Source organism: Wasmannia auropunctata, unplaced genomic scaffold (assembly GCF_000956235.1).
Source record: "Wasmannia auropunctata unplaced genomic scaffold, wasmannia.A_1.0 LD335990.1, whole genome shotgun sequence".
Lineage (NCBI taxonomy): Eukaryota > Metazoa > Arthropoda > Insecta > Hymenoptera > Formicidae > Wasmannia > Wasmannia auropunctata.
The window spans coordinates 477,759-497,025 of NW_012026900.1; the positions used below are offsets into that span (position 1 = coordinate 477,759).

Genomic DNA, 19,267 nt, shown 5'->3' on the forward strand with positions numbered 1-19,267 from the left:
AGGGTGTGATATCATTTACAAAAATATATATATATGTATTTAGTATCTTATATCAATTTTATACTGTGCATTACATCATCTTATATGATAAACAAAAATCCACATCAAAAGCAAAAATAGCAAAGATTATTCTAAAAAAAAAAAAAATTATATTGTCAATAACTTCTTTGAAACAAATTTCCATTTCCAATATTAGAAAAGACTTTTTAATATTCTGATAATATTGGAATTAAACTATATCCAATGTTAGATTAATACAAACATCAAAACATTTTTCTTATACTAGATTTACATTGCAAGTAGATTCATTTAAGACTTAAAATCTTTGAGTGCAGAGAATTTCAGAATTCAATCGTGAATCTGAATCGTAAAACTGTGATATTAATACGTGTGTATTAATTCATAACTTGTTCTCAAATAAATATTCCAACAAATTTGAACATAAAATCGAACATAGAAGCATATACTATCGAGAAAAGAATCCTCGAATTTCGGAATCTACACATCACAAGATAATAATATGTCGCCTTTGATATAAGCAAGGATTTTCCAAACTGCGTTATATTACAAACGTATCGCTAGTGAGGTAATATTCAAAAATTATATGTTTGCTACATTGCAGATTATGTATATTAGAAAGATATAAAAATTATCCGAATAACAATGCCACTTACTTCATTTCACATGTTCATCTGTCGCATACGTACGTGAATTACTTGACATTTTTTTATTCATAACAATTTTGTTTTGTCACATCGTACAAGAGAATATAATTTTAATGGATTGCGATGAATATACGGCAAGGATGTTTTTCCCGATGCAACATTATCGACGATGGGTGAAGTTCTGATTGTTAATGTCACAAATGTAAAGTAGATCGTGAGTCAGCAAATGAATATTTTGCGAACTGAGACAATCGAAAGTCTTGCAGCATATCGCGCAACTGTCAGCATGACTGTCAAAATTCTTCTGAATCTAAGTGCTTTCTTTTAATGTAATATAATGATAAAATGTGTTTGGGACTCCCGATTTAGACTTTTGTTTGAGCCATTATTTACTTTCGAACAGTCCTAGTTCGTGCTGGTAAATATGTGTATTTTTTACATACATGATCAGATCTCCTTTTGTAATTGTGCCCGCAAAGCTTACAGATACGCTGCCACGTATGAGTCGTTGCATGGTTAACTAAATCTCTCCTGCAGTCGAATGTCTTATGGCATCTCTTACACTTGAAAATCTTGTGCTCCTCGTACGGCCGCTTTTTGTACTGCCGCTTCTCATGCTGCTGCTCCTCATATTGCTGCTCCTCGTGCTGCTGCTCCTCGTGCTGTTGCTCCTCGTGCTGCTGCTCCTCGTGCTGCTGCTCCTCGTAGTGCTGCTTCTCCTGTTGCAAATTTTCGTTTTGCAGATTTTCGTGCTGCTGCTGCTCCTCGTATTGCCGCTTTTTGTACTGTCGCTTCGTGTACTGCCGCTTCTTGTGCTGCCGCTTCTTGTGCTGCTGCTTCTCGTGAAGCGTAATATGGCTGTCTAAAGCTTTCTGTGTCCGAAATAGCTTGAAGCACACGACGCAGTGCTTGTATACATTAAAGTGCATCTCTTTCTTGTGTTTATACATCCATATCCCCTTCCTGTACATTTTCCCGCAAACATGGCACTTTACCATATTCGGATTTTTTTCATATATTTTCTTCAAACTTTCTTCATACATATTTGATGTTTCCAAATTCACATTTGATGCAAAATTCAATTTGCTTTTTCCTTTTTTGGTCTTTTCAGATTCGTTACAGTCGCAACGTCGAGTTTCGGCGACAGAAGATGATAGTTCTACAACCTCTTTTTCATTATCTTTGACAAATTTAGAAGGTCCTTGCGGCATAAAACAAAACTGATGGTCGCAACTTCGACTTTCGGCGTGAGAAGATGGTAGTTTTATCACTTTTCCATCGTCATCTTTGACAATTTCATAAGGTTCTTGCGGCATAAAACAAAATCGATGGTTGCTGTTTTGCATCTCAAGGCAATTTAGTTCAAGAGGGTCACGTGGCACAGACCTAAAAGTAATAAAAATAAATCAGTTTGGTGTAAAATACAGATATCTTACATATTACAGTAAATACATCTCTCTTTATATATTTCATTAAATATCATACAATCACAAATATTTAAACATATATATTTTAAATATTATACGTTATATAATATTTAAAATATATACAAAATTAAAGCATAGCAAAGAACATATGAACATAATGCAATATAAAATTGTTATTAAAAATACGATTTCCTCATATTACGAATATATATACAATTTTTGTTACAATACATTTAAGCAATTCTTATTATGTAAATAAAATGGAAAATACGTTGTATCACACACACGCGCAACATTTGTAATTATTGCACGTATTTTTAAAAATGTGTGTCTACCTTATGCTAATGTCTAAATATATGATTTGAAAGATTAATACATCCTCCATAAGTTAAACTGTGGTTTAGTTATTAATCAAATTCTTATTAGCTTCGTCACATGGTACATATATCTCCATCCAGTCATTTAAAAAAAAATAAAATTTTCATATTATAACTGTAATTATAGTACAACTGTAATAAGTAAGGATATTTACATAAGAATTTTAAATATCTAAATGTGTTATTAAAAACATCTCCCACAACGGTAAAATATTATTTCCTATCACTAAAAATGCAACTACTATCTAATAAATCAATATTATGTTTTATTGCGTTGTTCCATTATATTTAAAATGTTTTTTTTTTTTTTAGGAAAAGAATTTATTGAGCAACTTCTTAAGTATATAAAGGGCAAATATATTCATTTACTAAAAACATATGTATTTATTTATTATTTTACATTAATTTAATTCTGTATTTACATTGTATCATGTCACACGATAAACAAAAGTTCACTATAAAAAGCGAAATGACGAGAATTATTTTCAAAGAAAATTATATTTTAATTTCTTCGAAACAGATGTCCACTTCAGAGAAAACTCTGAATGGAAAATAATATTCTCACTACTAAAAAATTTGAATTATGTGCGATAAATTTATTAAATAAGACTCCAAAAAATATAGTATACTCCTTCGTGCTGCGAATAAAAAGCAATATTATTATTCCATAAAAAATAGAGTTTATCATTAACGAAAATATCAAAACTGAAGACTACAAGATATTATAGTAAATGTTACTATATTTCAAGAAATATTGAATTTGACTTTGAAAAGGTGGTTGACATATTTTTCATTGAACTCTATTATATAAACAAGATTGGAAGACTTCAAAGTATATAAAAGTGAAATGTAATTACACGATGAACGAACCTATTCAATATTAAGCAGGTCATCGAAAATAAATTGTATCTAATATTAGATTAATACGGGCGTCATTCTTTCTATACTATATTTACATTGTCAACAGATTTATCATTATAAACATTATTTATTAAGTCACAACACGTGTATGTTAAAGTTTCAAAAAATAACTACAAAATAACTGAAAAATAACAAAATAATTGTGATTTCATGTTAATTACAATTTTTAAATATTCGAAATCTATCAAAGACTAAATACTTTAATTATAGAGTTTTGGAATTTAATTGTAAACTTGATAAAAACTATGATATTAAGCATTAATTCATAACTTGTTCTCGAGTAAATGTTCTAACAAATTTAAACATAAAAACGACATATCAACATAGGAGTATGCATCAAGAAAAGAAATCTCCAATTTCGGAATCTACACAATTGCAAAACAGTAATACGCCTTTGATGTAGGCGAGATTATCCAAACTGTTATATTACAAATGTATCGCCACTGAGATAATATTCAAAAATCATTCGTGCTTCACGCGCTTTCAGATTATGTATATTAAAAAGATATAAAAGATTATCCAAACCACAAGGTCACTCTCTTCATTTCACATGTTCATCCGCCGCACATGTACGTGAGTCACTTGGCACTTTTATTCACAACAATTTTGTCTTGCACACCGTGCAGAAGATTCGTAATTTTAATGGGTGGCGGCGGTGGATGAACGCCAGGATGCTTCTTCCGATGCAACATCATCGGCGACCGCTGGGTGAAGCTCTGGCCGCAAATGTCACAGACGTAGGGTCGCTCGCCGACGTGGGTCAGCAGATGGATCTTTTGCGAGCTGAGGCAGCCGAAGGTCTTGCCGCATATCGCGCAGAGATACGACTTCTCGCCTGAATGCGTTCTAAGATGCTTCGTGAGTCCGTACTTAAATTTGAACTCCATACCGCACTGCTCGCAGACGTACTTCATCTTGTGCAGCTCAGCGTGACTGTCGAGATTCTTCTGGGTCTTGAATCGCTTTCTGCAAATCTGGCACTCAAACTCCTTAATCTTCGTCTTGTGCTTGTAATGCTTGTGGAAGTACAAGGAGCTCTTGCTGGGATAGGACGTGCCGCATATGTCGCAAACACAGGATTCCGTGTCGTGATCCTTCATGTGCGTTGTATAGTCGGACTGCACCTTAAACATCTTGCCACACTGTTCACAGCTGTAGTTGTAGTCCTCCGTGTGCTTGCGAATGTAATGTATCTTCAGATACGGTTTCGTGCGCGCCTTAAAGTCGCACAGCGTGCACGCGTGAAGCTGCGCGGGCTCGTCGTGGATCTCCATGTGCCTAGAAAGGTACGCGCCGGTCTTGAAGCCCTTGGAGCAAATCGTGCACTTGTGCGGCCGTGAATTGCTGTGCTTGAACATGTGACTAGTGAGCTTGCTCTTGCGGTCGAACGTGATGTAACATATCTCGCAGATATGCGATTTCTTCTTTGGGCCAGCCACGTGCTTGCCCGATCTCGTTTTCGAAAGTTCGTCTTTGCGACGTTTCCTGAAGTCCAACGGCGCGTCATCCAAATCGTCCAAATCGTCCAGATCGTCGACGACAGTTTTATTTCTCTTCCTGGTCTCAACGCGACCTTGTTCCTTCTCCTCTCTTGCTTCTTCATCTTCCTTCGACTCGGCTTTGGAACTATTTTCTTCGGTAGGCGACGGTTCTTTCGTCATAAACACGCTCAATGACTTTGGAAGTCGAAAATAAGCGTTTTCCAGTTTTACTCTCAGAAAAGTTGACGAGAGTGGATCTAGCTGATTCAACCTAAAAAAATTATAAAAATTGTCAGTCGATTTTTAATCGTTAGCATAATGAGGATATGGTCGTGCTGGTTGCACGCGAGCATGCATTGGTGCAACTTCAGCTAGAAGTTTCGATAAAGAAGAAGCAAGGCTAAATGCCTAAATATAATAACTTTTGTCCATTGCTTATATCTTCTTACGCAAATATTCCTTAATATTCTAATAATTTTTTTTACATTTATTTATAACAATAAATAGTAAATTGATTTTAGACTAACTTACAATAAAAAAAAACGCAAACGTTAAACTTATTACATTAATATATAAGTTTTATAATGTAAAAAACATATATATTTATTTAGACTATTTAATGCATTTAAACCTTTAATTTCTATTAAAAAATTAATTTTTTTTCTATACGACTAAAACTGAATATGTATTTTTATTTATTTTATCATGCACTACATTATAAAAATTACTAAAGTATACACAATAATCTTAATATTAAATAAATAAAATTATGGAAAAATTTTCCAGATTAAATTTTCCACAATATGTAAGACATCATTTAGTTAGCTTTCCCTTTGAATAATACCTTTAAAGTCCAGGTATTTCCTGGACTAAATAATATCGATATGTAGGAGTGCAACATCTGCATCCTTGTATCCCTCTCTATATCAAGAATTTAAAAAAAGAACAAGATTAAGTTAAACAATTGTAAAACATTTTTAATAAATTACATTTTCGAAACGGTTGACAATAAAAATCCACGATAATCCTTTGAATGTCTTGTGAAATATAGATCGCTGTGTAAAATTCACATCACAAACATTCCAACGCGAGTCGATATTTGCGAGGATATAAGATAAAATTGTTCTGCATTCCATATTATAATTCGTTTGCAAATCACAATATATCATGCTCTATCAAATCTTTTGAACACAGTTCTGACTGAATATTCTCTTGGGGAATTCAAGTGTGCTATAAATTTATTGTAGACAATAAATCAATTGCATGCATATCGTTTCTTTAAAATTTCTAAAAAATTGTTAGATTTAAAAATTCTTTATCACAATCGTGAATAAAACTTTGCTCTTTGTTGCTATGTTCGCGGCATGAGCAAATTTTATTCGTTATGATAAGCTCAAAGACTTCTAAATTCTTAGCCTGCAAAGTGCATGTTGGTGAATTGTCTAATATTCGATCAATTTGATCGACCCCACATGGGTGAACTTTTTAATTCTTGCTCTTCAACAAAATTTCTTCAAAAAAATGGCTAAAAATATATAAACATATATAACAATTTTTTATATAATCGCCTGCTAAAACATTAATTTTACTTTGTACTTTTTTTGTAATGATGCTTAATCTTCAATATATACAATAGTTTCACACAGCAATCCGTTGATCCTGAAACATTGATAAATTTAATAAGTGAAGGAAAATATACATTTTAAAAAAATCACGATTATCATAACGATCATTTAAATATGAATTCATATGTATAAAATATAGAAAAAAATTCTTTTGCATAAAAAATATTCTCAAATTTATATAATTTTTTTTAATTATTCTAAAAAAATTTACTCCAAGATTTATCCACGCAGAAATTTAATACTTTTAGTAAAAAATACTACATACTTACAAATGTAAAGCTACTATGCTTACCTATATGAGGTAAAAATGGCGATTTAATAAAAAAATATATCATTCGCAAATTGCAAATATGTTTTGTGATCAATATAAGTATGTTAAACTCCTTAAAATAATTCAAAGTGTTAGTATTTATTAAATACTATTTATTAAATAGATTCAAGTATATGATTGCTTATTTATTTCTTTATACAAAATAATACTTTCAGTATTTTTATATGTATAATTAATACAATTAACTGTGGTTTATTTTTAAGACAGTAACTTATTTAAATTATAATTGAAGACAACACAAATACTCTGTATTTTATAATATTTCAAATGTAATAAACATAAATTTTAATTTTACTTGTACATTTATTAAATCGTTGTGTGTACTTGTCATATTTTTTATCAAATCTATAATTTAATAATATTCACATGAAACAAATTGTCGATAAATATTTTTAATGTTCACTGTTTTGTAAAATTTTTACTTTGCACAATATGTGAAAGTTAATGTAGTGATTTCTTTCTAATGTAACACTTCAATTAATGTATACAAAAACATAAAACAAAATATTTTCTGAAAGAGAATAATCGTATAAAGAATAAATATATTTTTTATATATACGCATAAATATATCAGCCTTTTTTTTCTTAAAAAGGACAAAAGTATCATCATGTAAATAAGCTTTGCTTGTACATAAGATACATTCAAAAACTTATATATATATAAATCCTATATTCCAATATGACTTATGTGTTTTATATGTTTCTTAACAACTCCACATTAAAATACGACTTTACAGTCCTTTGTTGATGATGATCAATCATCAGTCGATCGCGCATCCGATACAAAATTCTTATCAATGTGATCACTTTGAATCTTTTCAAGATAATTCCTAGCAAGCTCGGCTATCTGCGGATGCGACGATGACAACGGCGGTAGCGGTCCAGGATGATGCCTTCTATGCCTCAACAGACTGGAGCGTTGCGTGAAGTCCTTCTCGCAGACGTCGCATTTGTACGGCCGTATGCTGGCATGGGTGAGCACATGTTGGTAAAAATTGCTAACGGACAAGAACGATTTCTGGCACAGGATACAAGTGGAGACGTTCCCCTGGCCGTGCTTGAAACGTTTGTGACTCGCGAGCTCGCGAGTGCCACTATACTCCTTGCCGCAAATCTCGCATTTGAAGCCTTTCCTGTGCTGCATCAGATGATTGTCCAGTCTGCTTCTGTGGTGGAACTTCTTGCGGCACAAGTGACACGAATATTCATACTTGATCTCGCGATTTCGCTTCTGATGACGCCACTCGTGGTTTTTGACGTCCTTGACCTTCTTGCCGCAGAAGCGGCAAACTTGCAGGTCCGTCACGTGGGTTCTCTTCATATGATGGGTCAGATCGATCTTCAGCTTGTAACTACGACCACAATGTTCGCAAACGTATCTCGATTCGTAATCGCTGTGGGTGCGAATGCAATGTCTTCTCAGTCCCTCGTCACTTTTGTATTTCACATTACAGATCTCGCACTCGAAGAAATAGTCCGGCAGGTGTATTCTTTTGTGCGCCGCCAGCGCCAGTGGCGTGTAACAAGTTCTTTTACACTTGTCGCATTGATATGGTTTACGATGTACATATTTGACATGTCGCTCAACTTCATTTGCATTGTCGAATTGCTTCTCGCAAAATGGACATGTATTTCTTATATTTTCCATGACTTCGTCCACTTCAGCGATTTCTTCGGTGGTTTCTTCGCGTGAACTCGGGGAACTGGAGACTTGCGGCAATTTCACGTTCGACAAAGATCGAACGTCCTTAATTGTAATATTGGTGCCCTGGGCAGTTTCTACGGGCGAATCTAATTGCAAACCTACAATCGATTTATATCGATTTACACTTCGACACTGTATTGTAACGGGTTTAAGTTTTCCACTTGCAGACTTAGGTTCATTTTGAGATTTCCACGAGCCCAACACAATGGAGACAAAGCGGACAGGTCCATTTTCGTATTGCCTTCCTGTCTGCCTGATGATAGGCTTTTCCCTGAAACAGGGATAAATCGTGTCAGCGTATAAAGTATCAATACTGCGTTTTAATCATATATTCAAATAACAGGTAGCCAAGTAATTGTGATACAAGAGAAACGTTTTCTTAGCCACTGCATATAAAGATAAAGCTCACTGTTGTTATATTGTAGCTGTCACCGTCATCAATTACTAGAAAATTTTCAAACAAATAATATTAGAAAATTATGCAATTTTCACTATCAGTATTTGTTACATACAATTTTTACGCACTTGTCCATTATATCCAGAGAGATGAGTAATCAGTCTGAAATAAATGTTTGTTTAATATTATTTCAGTAATATAAAATCTGTCGCACAGAAATATAAAAATGTAAACTTAATTAAAAAATTGTAAAAAAATGTAAAACATTTCTTGTACAAAATAAACAATTACGCAATAAGAATATCATGCATAAATTTTATATAAGATGCGCACATGGAAAAAAATGATATTGTATTAATAGCATTGGTCTTTCAATATGTCATATTCTTGTTTTAATAAAACAAGTATTTATTTTATTGATACTACCATTAAATTAGCAAGATTATTTCCAAGATGCTATTTCTGATGCTGTTAATACATCTTTTTTTCGTGCACAATATTAATGTGCTCGTAATATTAATTTACTTAATAAATATATAAAAAATTTTGTAAAATACAATATTTTTTATTTATTAGTATTTAGTTACAAACGATGATCCAAATGATATAATCCGGAATTATGTTTATGTATATCTTATTACTAATCAAGCATTATTATCACATGTATACTTCCAGGTAAATATTTGGCCATATTATACTTATGCATTGTATTCATACGAAGAAGAAATACGTTTACATACAGAATATATATTTCAGATAATTTAAATAATTGGAAGTAATAGTGCAAAATAAATCAGTCTTTTTTAGGTTTATATACTATCTATAAAAATTCATCAAATAATATATCAGAATTATCTACCATTTTGTACATATTTTTTGCTTGATTTTAAGTTAATTTTTAATATCTACATAAATATATATATATATATATATATATATACATAAAATAATAGGACATATCTCAAAAATGAGATATTTTTCACATTCAACAAAAAATAAAATTATACTAAAAAAAAACTAAATGCCCTTGTTACATACAAAAAAATTGGCAAAAAATGTTTACTTAATTATGATGAATTATGATGTAAAAAATATTATATTATTGCAAGATATAAAAATATAAAACAAATAAATTAATACATTCACAGTATTTTTATATTCTTGCAAAATATCAGTAAACGTATTTTTGAGAAATGTATTTTTGAAAATTGTTATAAATTTGCAAATCACGGATACCTTTCGTACAGGTAACAATGTATTAATGCATCTTCTAAAGATCATCATTCATTCATTATAATTCATTATAACTTTAAAAGCATCATTATAATTTTAAAAGTTTCTGCAAAACATTTTTAGCTAAACCAGCGATGGGAATCTGTGATGTGTAGGGCGGAAGAGGACCGGGATGATTTTTTCGATGTCGAAAAAGACTGGATCGTTGAGTAAAGTCTTCGCCGCAAATATCGCAGTTATACGGCCTGATACCGGCATGGGTAAGAACATGCTGATAGAACTTGTTGCCCCTCGACACGAATACTTTCTTGCAAATCGGACAAGTTGTACCCGGTTTGTGTACCCGGTTCTTATGATACTCCAACTGTCTCGACGACGTGACAACAACATTACACTCAGTACATTTGTAACCCTGTTTGTGCAACAACAAATGATTGTCGAGACGAGTCTGATTCTGGAATTTCTTGATACACAGATGGCACGAGAATTTTAAGTTGGCCATTTCGGCTCGCTTCTTATGCTTCCACTCGTGGCTGTGGAGATCCGTCACGGATTTTCCGCAGTAACGACATATATGAACGTCGGTGTTGTGCTTCCTCTTGATGTGCACAAGAAGATCCACTTTCACCTTGAAGGACTGACCGCAGGAGTCGCAAATAAATTGAGCAGCAGCGTCACTATGCGCTCGCACATGATGCTGCTTCAACGTTATCTTACGTTTATACTTCAAGTGACATATATCGCACTCGAAGAAGTAATCATCGCTATGGCTCTTACGATGCTTTTCCAAGTTTTGCTTGGTATGGCAAGACGCACGGCATTTATCACATTTATACGCCCTTTTCTGATGGCTCGCTACAATATGTCTCTTCAGATGCTTCTCATGTTCGAAGTGCTTCAAGCAAAACGGACATGCGGTCCGCACTTCGTCCAACACTTGATCCACATCTTTTTTTTCTTCGTTTTGTGAGGTATCTTCGGGTGACGACATTTCTACAAATTTAATCTCTTCTTCATTCAATAATTCTTCGTCCGCTTCTTTCTCTATATGAAGCTCCTCTCTGCTCTTTTTCTTCGTTCGTTCTCGCAGTCTTTTCTTTCTGTCCCCCTTTGCTGGGCTATGGCGTTTTCTCACACTTTTTTTAGAAGTAGTCTCTACCACGCCATCATGCATTACAATCACTTTCCGATATATATCACCATCCCACACTGTGATCCACCGTCCCCTGAAACATCCATTAATTTCGATCAGTACAAACACGAAACATGCAGTGTTTACCACAATTGTGTAAAAATCAAGAATCTTCAATAATCAGAAGTATTTAATAAAATGCTAAAAACGTTTGGCTAATATGTTCGATATTATTGGTATTGTACAATTTTTTCAAAGATTAAGCGATTAACTATTTAAATGTGTTAGGATAGAAACAAAATTATAAGCGTCGTTTAACTTACAACATTTCTTAAGTATTTACATATAATTTTTTTTTCTTTAATACCGACTAGATCTACACATTCAAAATAATTATTTGATCAATCATTCATTTTATCAGTCATTCCAACGAATTCGTAAATATATCGTACCCAGCGACTAGTTTATCTTTGGGATCAATTCGAGTTGACTGAGCAGCAACGGTGCCGGCGGATAACGGATGTCAGGATGTCGCTTGCGACGGTGACCCATCATACTGCTACGTTGCGTGAAAGTTTGTCGGCAGACATCGCACTGGTGCGGCTTCTCGCCCGTGTGAGTGAGCTTGTGCACCCTGAGTGCCGCGGACCTCGAGAAATTTTTCGAACACAACTTGCACTCGTAGGGCCGTTCGCCGGTGTGCGTACGTTCGTGTATCCTCAGCGTGTATATCGACGCGAATTTCTTGCCGCACTGGGCGCACAGGAACGTCTGCGTGTGCAGGCTCGTGTGATTGCGAAGGCTGAGCTCCGTGGCGAAGTTCTTGTTACAAAAGTCACACCGGTGTGACTTCTTCGGCGCCCCGGACTTCTGTACCCCGTGTATCACGCGCTTGTGCGCGGCCAGGTACGACCTCTGCAGATAAGCGTTGCCGCAGTAGTCGCAAACGAAGTTCTTGGTACCCAGGTGCCTCGCCTTGTGATCCTCGAGATCGTAATTCGACATGAATCCCTTGCCGCACTGCTCGCAACGGTGTCGGAAGTCGCGCTTGTGCACCCGTCGAATGTGAGTCCTCAGCGAAACTCTGTTCCTCGAGATCAAGCCACACAGGTCGCAGGTATACGTGACGTCGCTGTGGATCTGCATGTGATTGTTTATCTCCGACATGCGTTTGAAGGTTTTCTCGCAAACCGTGCACTTGAACGGACGCGCGTCACTGTGCCTCACCATATGTTGCTTGTACCTCCCGTGCAGAGGGAAAATTGCACTGCATATGGAACATTCGTACCTCGCACGCTCGCTCCTCTTTTCTTTTCCTCTTTCGACGTTAATCAAAGCACTTGTGACGTTCTCGCGTGCCTTCTTCTCTTCGATCGTCGAATTCGATTCTACCTCTGGTTGCGTACGATTGTGCACCTCGGATTCTTCTTTGCTAGGTGCAGTCTTGACACGTTGCCCTATCAACTCTCCGACTTCGAGGATTCTGTAAGCAACAATAGTAATTTTTCAGCATTCACATTTAAACGCAATAGCATCGCCAAGACATCTCATTGATACTTCCTCTTGATCATCCGAAGTTTCTTTACGAGGATACACGACCCAAGAACTAATCTGGCAGTTTTTACGGATGTTGGGGGAAAAATGACGCTCCCTCGCTTCGAGATCAAGGAACGAATTTTTAATCGACAAAGATAAGATAGTTTCGAAGACACAAACACCTTTTGATGTACGAGTTATTTTATTAAACGTATAATAACGAATATCAATGATGACGATAACATAATTTGTCGATGCATTTGTCCACATTCGTATGAGCAAGCCTGACGTCTCGCCTGTAAACAGAAACTCTAGAAAAGGAAGAGAGAAAAATAAGGAAAAGAAAACGAATCCGAAGTTCAACAACATTGGCATTGTTCGGCTTAAAAATATTACCCTTATCTACAATCTGAAAAAATAGAACAACAATATTCGTAACGGAACACTTTGAGCACGATAGTACAAACGTATAATCGTGTAATTCATGAAGAACCGAAACGGACAAATATCGCACTTAATCTTGTCTTTTGAGCGCCGCACAGTTTACGCAAACGTTACAACCAGTGTACAAAAGATATCGTAGAGATTTATCGAGAAGAATCGGGATCAAACGTCGCGAGTACGACACTCCGTCGACATCAACGTAGCGGTAGATTTATAATCTATAATAATTCAAGATTCCTCTCAGTTCCTGTCAGCTTCGCCGTTACGATACATAGGTAACACAACGCGTAAGCACGTACTATCGTATCGTTAAAAACGCAATCGTCATAGCTTAATCGTCGTGTAATCGTCAATAGGAATCGCGTCGTTAACAAGAAGTCTCAAGTAATTCACTGAACAAGTCGTTCATCATTAAAGAAGTTCTTAGACACACGTAGACTTCTGATGAGCCGTTAAGTTGCCCTGGCAGGAGAATCCACGATGGCATATCTGGCAGACGTAAGGTCGCTCCCCGGTGTGTCCGCGTTTGTGAATGGTCAGCGTTGACCTCTGCGAGAATGCTTTCGGGCATTGGTCGCACTTGTACGGCTTCTCCCCCGTATGCACTCGCCTGTGCATTCTCAGATTCTCGGAATCGGTGAAACCCTTTCCGCAGATGTCGCATACGTAGGGCTTTTCCCCGGTGTGGATCCGTCTGTGCTTCTTCAGGTGCTCGGCGCTACTGAGACTCTTTCCGCAGTAATCGCAGAGGTACAGCTTCGTCGGATTGTGGCTCTCCTTGTGCCGGAAAAGTGATCTCTTCGTGGCGAGAACGCGACCGCAAATGTCGCAGGCGGTGCTGGTCACCTTGTTGGCCTTCAGTTCGGGATGCGTGCGTCTGCAGTGCGCGGAGAGCTGTCGCCTCAGGTAGAAGGCGTTGTTGCAGAGCTGACAGACGAACGGCTTCTCGCCCGAGTGAATATTATAGTGCTCCTGAAGATCGAGCTTCTTCCGGAAGCGCTTGTCACACTCATTGCACTTGAACGGCAAATCCGCTTTGTCCATGTGTCGCGTCATGTGGATGCTCAGAGCCGCCAGAACGGTGGTTTCGTAATCGCACTCCTTGCACATGTAACTCGGCAGAAAATGCGTCTTCTCGTGCCTCGTCAGATCGCGAAACAATCGAAATTTCTTGGGGCAATGCTTGCAAGGGAGATCGCCCACTGTGTGGCGCAACAAATGCTTCTGATAGTTGCTCTTGTGCCGAAAAACCTTGTTACAGGTCTTACAGAGAAACTCCAGCTCGGGCTTCTCTTTCTTCACCTTCTTCAATGATGCGATACGACCGCTCACTGTCGAAGAGTTCGTTTTGCGACCGCTTTTACGTACCGAATGCGTCTTCATGTGCTTGCGAAGGCTGATACCGGTTCTGAAGACCCGGCCGCACTGGGCGCACGTGTTCTTCCGCTTACCTTTGTGCTCGATCTCATGATTGTCCAACAAGGACTGCGAGGCAAAGAAGACGCCGCAGAGTTTACAGTGATACGCCAAAGGGAGATCTTCCTCGTCATCCTCAACGTTTACTTCCTGCTTTATGACGTCTTGCTCGGGATTCGTTGAAATTGCCGTCTCGTCAGTCGCGTCCATCGATTCCGGGCACTTCGACGGGGACTTCGCAGGTTCGCCGTTCTTCTTCACCAGATCAAGTTTAGAGAACATCGGGTAATAGTCTTCAGAAAACGGTAGCTGGTTGTATCTGAAATGGAAAAATTCAGGGGGATATCAGTATCGAATATCCTTGTTATATCGCAACGATCTTTCATTGTCTGCTCTCGTTGTCTAGCAATTTATTTCTACTCCTGTAAGATTGCTCAACTGGCGCAAATTTGCAACTTTATCAATTGTAAATTAGATAACTTGATTAAAGAATAATTAGAATAGTCTTATCATTGTATCTATATATAACAACAGTCTTCAAGTAGAGAAATATAAAAAGATGAAGAAAACTTGAAATATAAAAAAAGTGACATGATGAAATAGCTTTTGATAGTCATAATTCTGAGTAGCACTTTTATTTATTATAATAATACATAATGCAGGAATATATCTAACTGATATAAGAAAATTTTAATTACAGCTTTTACTGCAATCTGCGTATAAAATAAATGATTTTACATATATCTTTCCTGACATCTTTCTTATTCTATCGGCTACAATTATCAATTTGTTTAATCATTTTTTTTATAAATATATTAACTTCTTAATAATTCACTTTGTAATCGTATCAAACTTATTTACTTTATATCATCAAAGAGAAACTGAAACGTCGTCAGAATCACAAATTTTTGTAATACATTTAACGTAAAAATTCAAATCATTTATCTACATTGTGGCATTTTTATTAAAAATAAAAATAAAAATAGGAGATCAACATTTCTATGTTTCTATAAAAAAATAAAAATTAAATTGTAAATACAAAAAATGTTTAGCTATGAACAGCATTATGATTTTCACAGAAAATATTAATTAAAGTCAAAATACTTAATCGTATAACATTGCGGATAAGTATCACCAAAATACAAAATGGCAAAATTCGACAAATGTCTATTAATATCGTTCCATCTTTATTTCGTTTAGATCCACGTAAGACTGATAATATCACTAAAATGTCTTGAACACGAGATGCAATTGACAGTGTAATGGAAATGAATATCCAAATCGCATAACTATGTGGAGGACATCACGACAACATGTTAACCAACATGTGCATTTTTATTATGAGCGTTAAGCAATCCTCTAGACACAAATGACTTGCTGCAATAGCCACACTGATATGGCCTCTGACCGGTGTGATATCGTTTATGTATAACGAGAGTCGAGTGTTGGGTGAAAGACTTTCCGCAGGTGTCGCACGCGTACGGCTTCTCGCCGGTGTGGGTCCTCTTGTGCACGACCAATGTCGTTCTCTTGTGAAAAGCCTTGCCACAAACGTCGCAGACCAGGGACTTCTCCCCGCCGTGAAGACGCAGATGGTCCTGGAGCGATCCCTTAGACGAGACGGATTTGCCGCACAAGTGGCAGTCGTACTTGTTCTCGCCGGTGTGCGACTTGACATGGACCACCAGTGAGTTCTTGTAGGCGAATGTCTTGCCGCAGAACTCACACTGGTGCTTCACTGGCCTGAAGTTCGGATCGTGAATCTTCAAGTGACGCATCAGGGTGTGATTGTTGGGGAACGACTTGTCGCAGGCGGTGCACACGTGCTCTTTGGCGCCGTGCTTCACGTTCATGTGCCCGTGGAGTTCGGCGTTCGTGAAGAAGCCCTTGTTGCAGATATCGCAATGCTTCGTGTACTTTTCGAAGTGACGCCTGTGGTGAGTGGCCAGTTGAGAGGCTTGCACAAACGCGCGACCGCACACGTCGCAAACAAAATTTTTCTCGTGAGTGTGGATTCGCTTGTGTACCGCTAAGGTATTGGTTCTTTTGAACGACTTGCCGCAGACGTCGCACTGATAGGGTCGAGCATCGCTATGTGCCACTAAATGACCTTCAAACAAGTTCTTTGACCTAAAAAGCTTCATACATATGTTACACTCAAAATACGTTTGACTGCTAGATTGTTTTTTCATGCCTGAATAATTCTGATGAGTAATTCCTCTGTTTGTAGCTTCCTTAGGCTCTTTTTGCATCAATGGATTCTCAAAAGGCTTATGTCTCAAACTTACACCTTTAGATTGCACAATGCAATCTTCCTGCTTTATATTTTCTTCTTCTTTAACGATAATTGAAACCAATGTAGCATCCGCACATTCATCTACAGACAGTTCATTTTTTAAACACGTCTCTGCTGGTTTTTCGTTTCTGAAAAGAAAATGAAATAATAACTATACACATAATAATATTGATTTGAATTAATTATTGTAAGAAAAACTCAGTTTATTTTATTTACATTTATTTAAATCTCTTCTTAGATGTTTATAATATAAAAGCAATATAATTTTCTTTTTTCTTTAAAAAATTTGTTTTATATATTTACATTATATATATATATATACATATATATAATGTATAAAAATCATAAAAATAACTTTTATCAAAAAAGATCATAAATATTAAAAACGCATGTATCTTATTATTTTATTCACGCATATATGTAATTAAAGCTACATAGCTAAATTTATTTTCTTCGGATTGTTTATAAATACGCAATTGCAATACATTTTTTAAACATTATTTATACATATAAATTAGAATTATATTTTTTTATTATAATCACATAAATTTAATAATTTTTTTGTATTCCTCATAAAGTATTTAATATTTTTTCATATATTTTATCCTAAAAAATCTGCAAATAAAATGTAATCATTTACTGTAAAAATAATAAAAATATGACTATGTTAGATCCTATTTCGTAAAACAAATTAATCCGTACCTTTTAAAAATTTGTAGTAAATATTTATTGTAATATTTGTGATCCAGGTGACATTTTCATATTGGTGGTTGTTTTGTCATCCACTTCCCAATTATTGATATAGGAAGTCTGCACTACCAATATATTTAATATTTCACACAAAAATTTTAATAGACTGGGATAAACATAAAAACAAATTCGCAGCTATCGAAGGCAATGTATGGCAAATTTTTAATCATTCTTTATTTCTAATGTACAATAAAGATTATACCAAAGTATTTGTAATCGAAAATGATAAATGTAATATATTTACAGTACTATAGATTTGATAATAATAGTTAATGGCTTAATATATATTTATTACGCTTTTCAAATTTAATTAAAAATAAAAAAATTTCAAAAAGAGAAAATTATTAATTGTTCTAATAAATTTTATTCTACATTAAATTAAAATATTGTTTATGACTATCAAACTAACAAAATAATTAATACTTCCTTCGAACAATTAATAAGTCTTGATTTTTTTAATTGTATAATATGTTCATTCATTTTTAAATTTTTTATGATTATATTATCAGTCTCACGTCTCTAACGAGAAATTAAATTTTTCACATGCATTTTGTTCAGTTTTATTTACTCTAAGACGTCACGTTTCCAAGACGTCACAAATAATTCCTCTTTTGATAATAAAATTTAATTTAATATTATATTATGGGGCGAGATATACTCGTATAACTCATTTATATAATTCAATCTAACACGTGTAAATTTCGTGCCTTTTTTGAAGTTATAATGATCGCATTATTCTCGATTTATATTAGTTTCTCAATACATTGATCTTATAACAATCAGAGAGTGTAAATCAAAATAAAAATCAGAGGATCACATTTAACATTAAACGCAGCATCACATAGCAGCTTTAATACACGAGTTTCGAAAAATGTCTTGTTCACTTGCTCTCATTGTGAGACTTCATGTGCGAGTTCAATGAGCCTTGTTGCGTAAATCTCTTGTGACACACCTTACATTCGTAAGGTCTCTCGCCGGTATGCGTTCTCAGGTGCACGATCAGGTATTTCCGTACGCTGAACGCCTTGCCGCACATCTCGCAAACGTGCGGCTTCTCTCCCGAATGTATACGCATGTGAATTTGCAGGTACGTCTTGCTGCTCACAGACTTCCCGCACACCTCGCACGTGATTTGATTCTCGCCGGTGTGTATCTTAAGGTGCACCTTCAACGCGGCCTTCCAGTAGCTCTCGAAATTGCAGATATTGCACTTGTGCTTCTCCCTCTCGCCGTGGGATCTCATGTGCATGTTAAGATACGCCGCGCTCGCATACGCGGTGTTACACACCTTACACACGAACGGCTTCTCGCCCGTGTGCGTGAGCAAGTGTCGCTCCAGCGTCTGATTCGTGTAGAAGCCCTTGTTGCAAATCTCGCAATGTATCACGTACTCCTGATTGTGCTTCTTCTTGTGCAGACGCAGATCGTATCCGGAGACCTTCGACACGCCGCATATGTCGCAGGTGAAACGTTTGTTGTGTTGCTTCAGGTGGGTCTTCAAGAATTCCTCGGTCTTGAAACACTTGCCGCA

General features: G+C 35.8%; 2 protein-coding genes across 2 annotated transcripts in view; both read right to left on the reverse strand.

Annotated features, from left to right (window-relative positions):
• Positions 1-19,267, reverse strand: part of LOC105453976 (zinc finger protein 208-like) — a 64,442-nt gene that overhangs the window by 28,215 nt on the left and 16,960 nt on the right. The gene's annotated exons all lie outside the window — the stretch shown is intronic.
• Positions 10,081-11,830, reverse strand: LOC105453965 (zinc finger protein ZFP69-like). Its single transcript, XM_011696270.1, has 2 exons — positions 11,747-11,830; positions 10,081-11,388 (listed from the first exon to the last, which is right to left on the reverse strand). Exon 2 carries the CDS (start codon positions 11,334-11,336, stop codon positions 10,251-10,253), a length of 1,086 nt encoding a protein of 361 aa, XP_011694572.1. The 5' UTR covers positions 11,337-11,388; positions 11,747-11,830; the 3' UTR covers positions 10,081-10,250.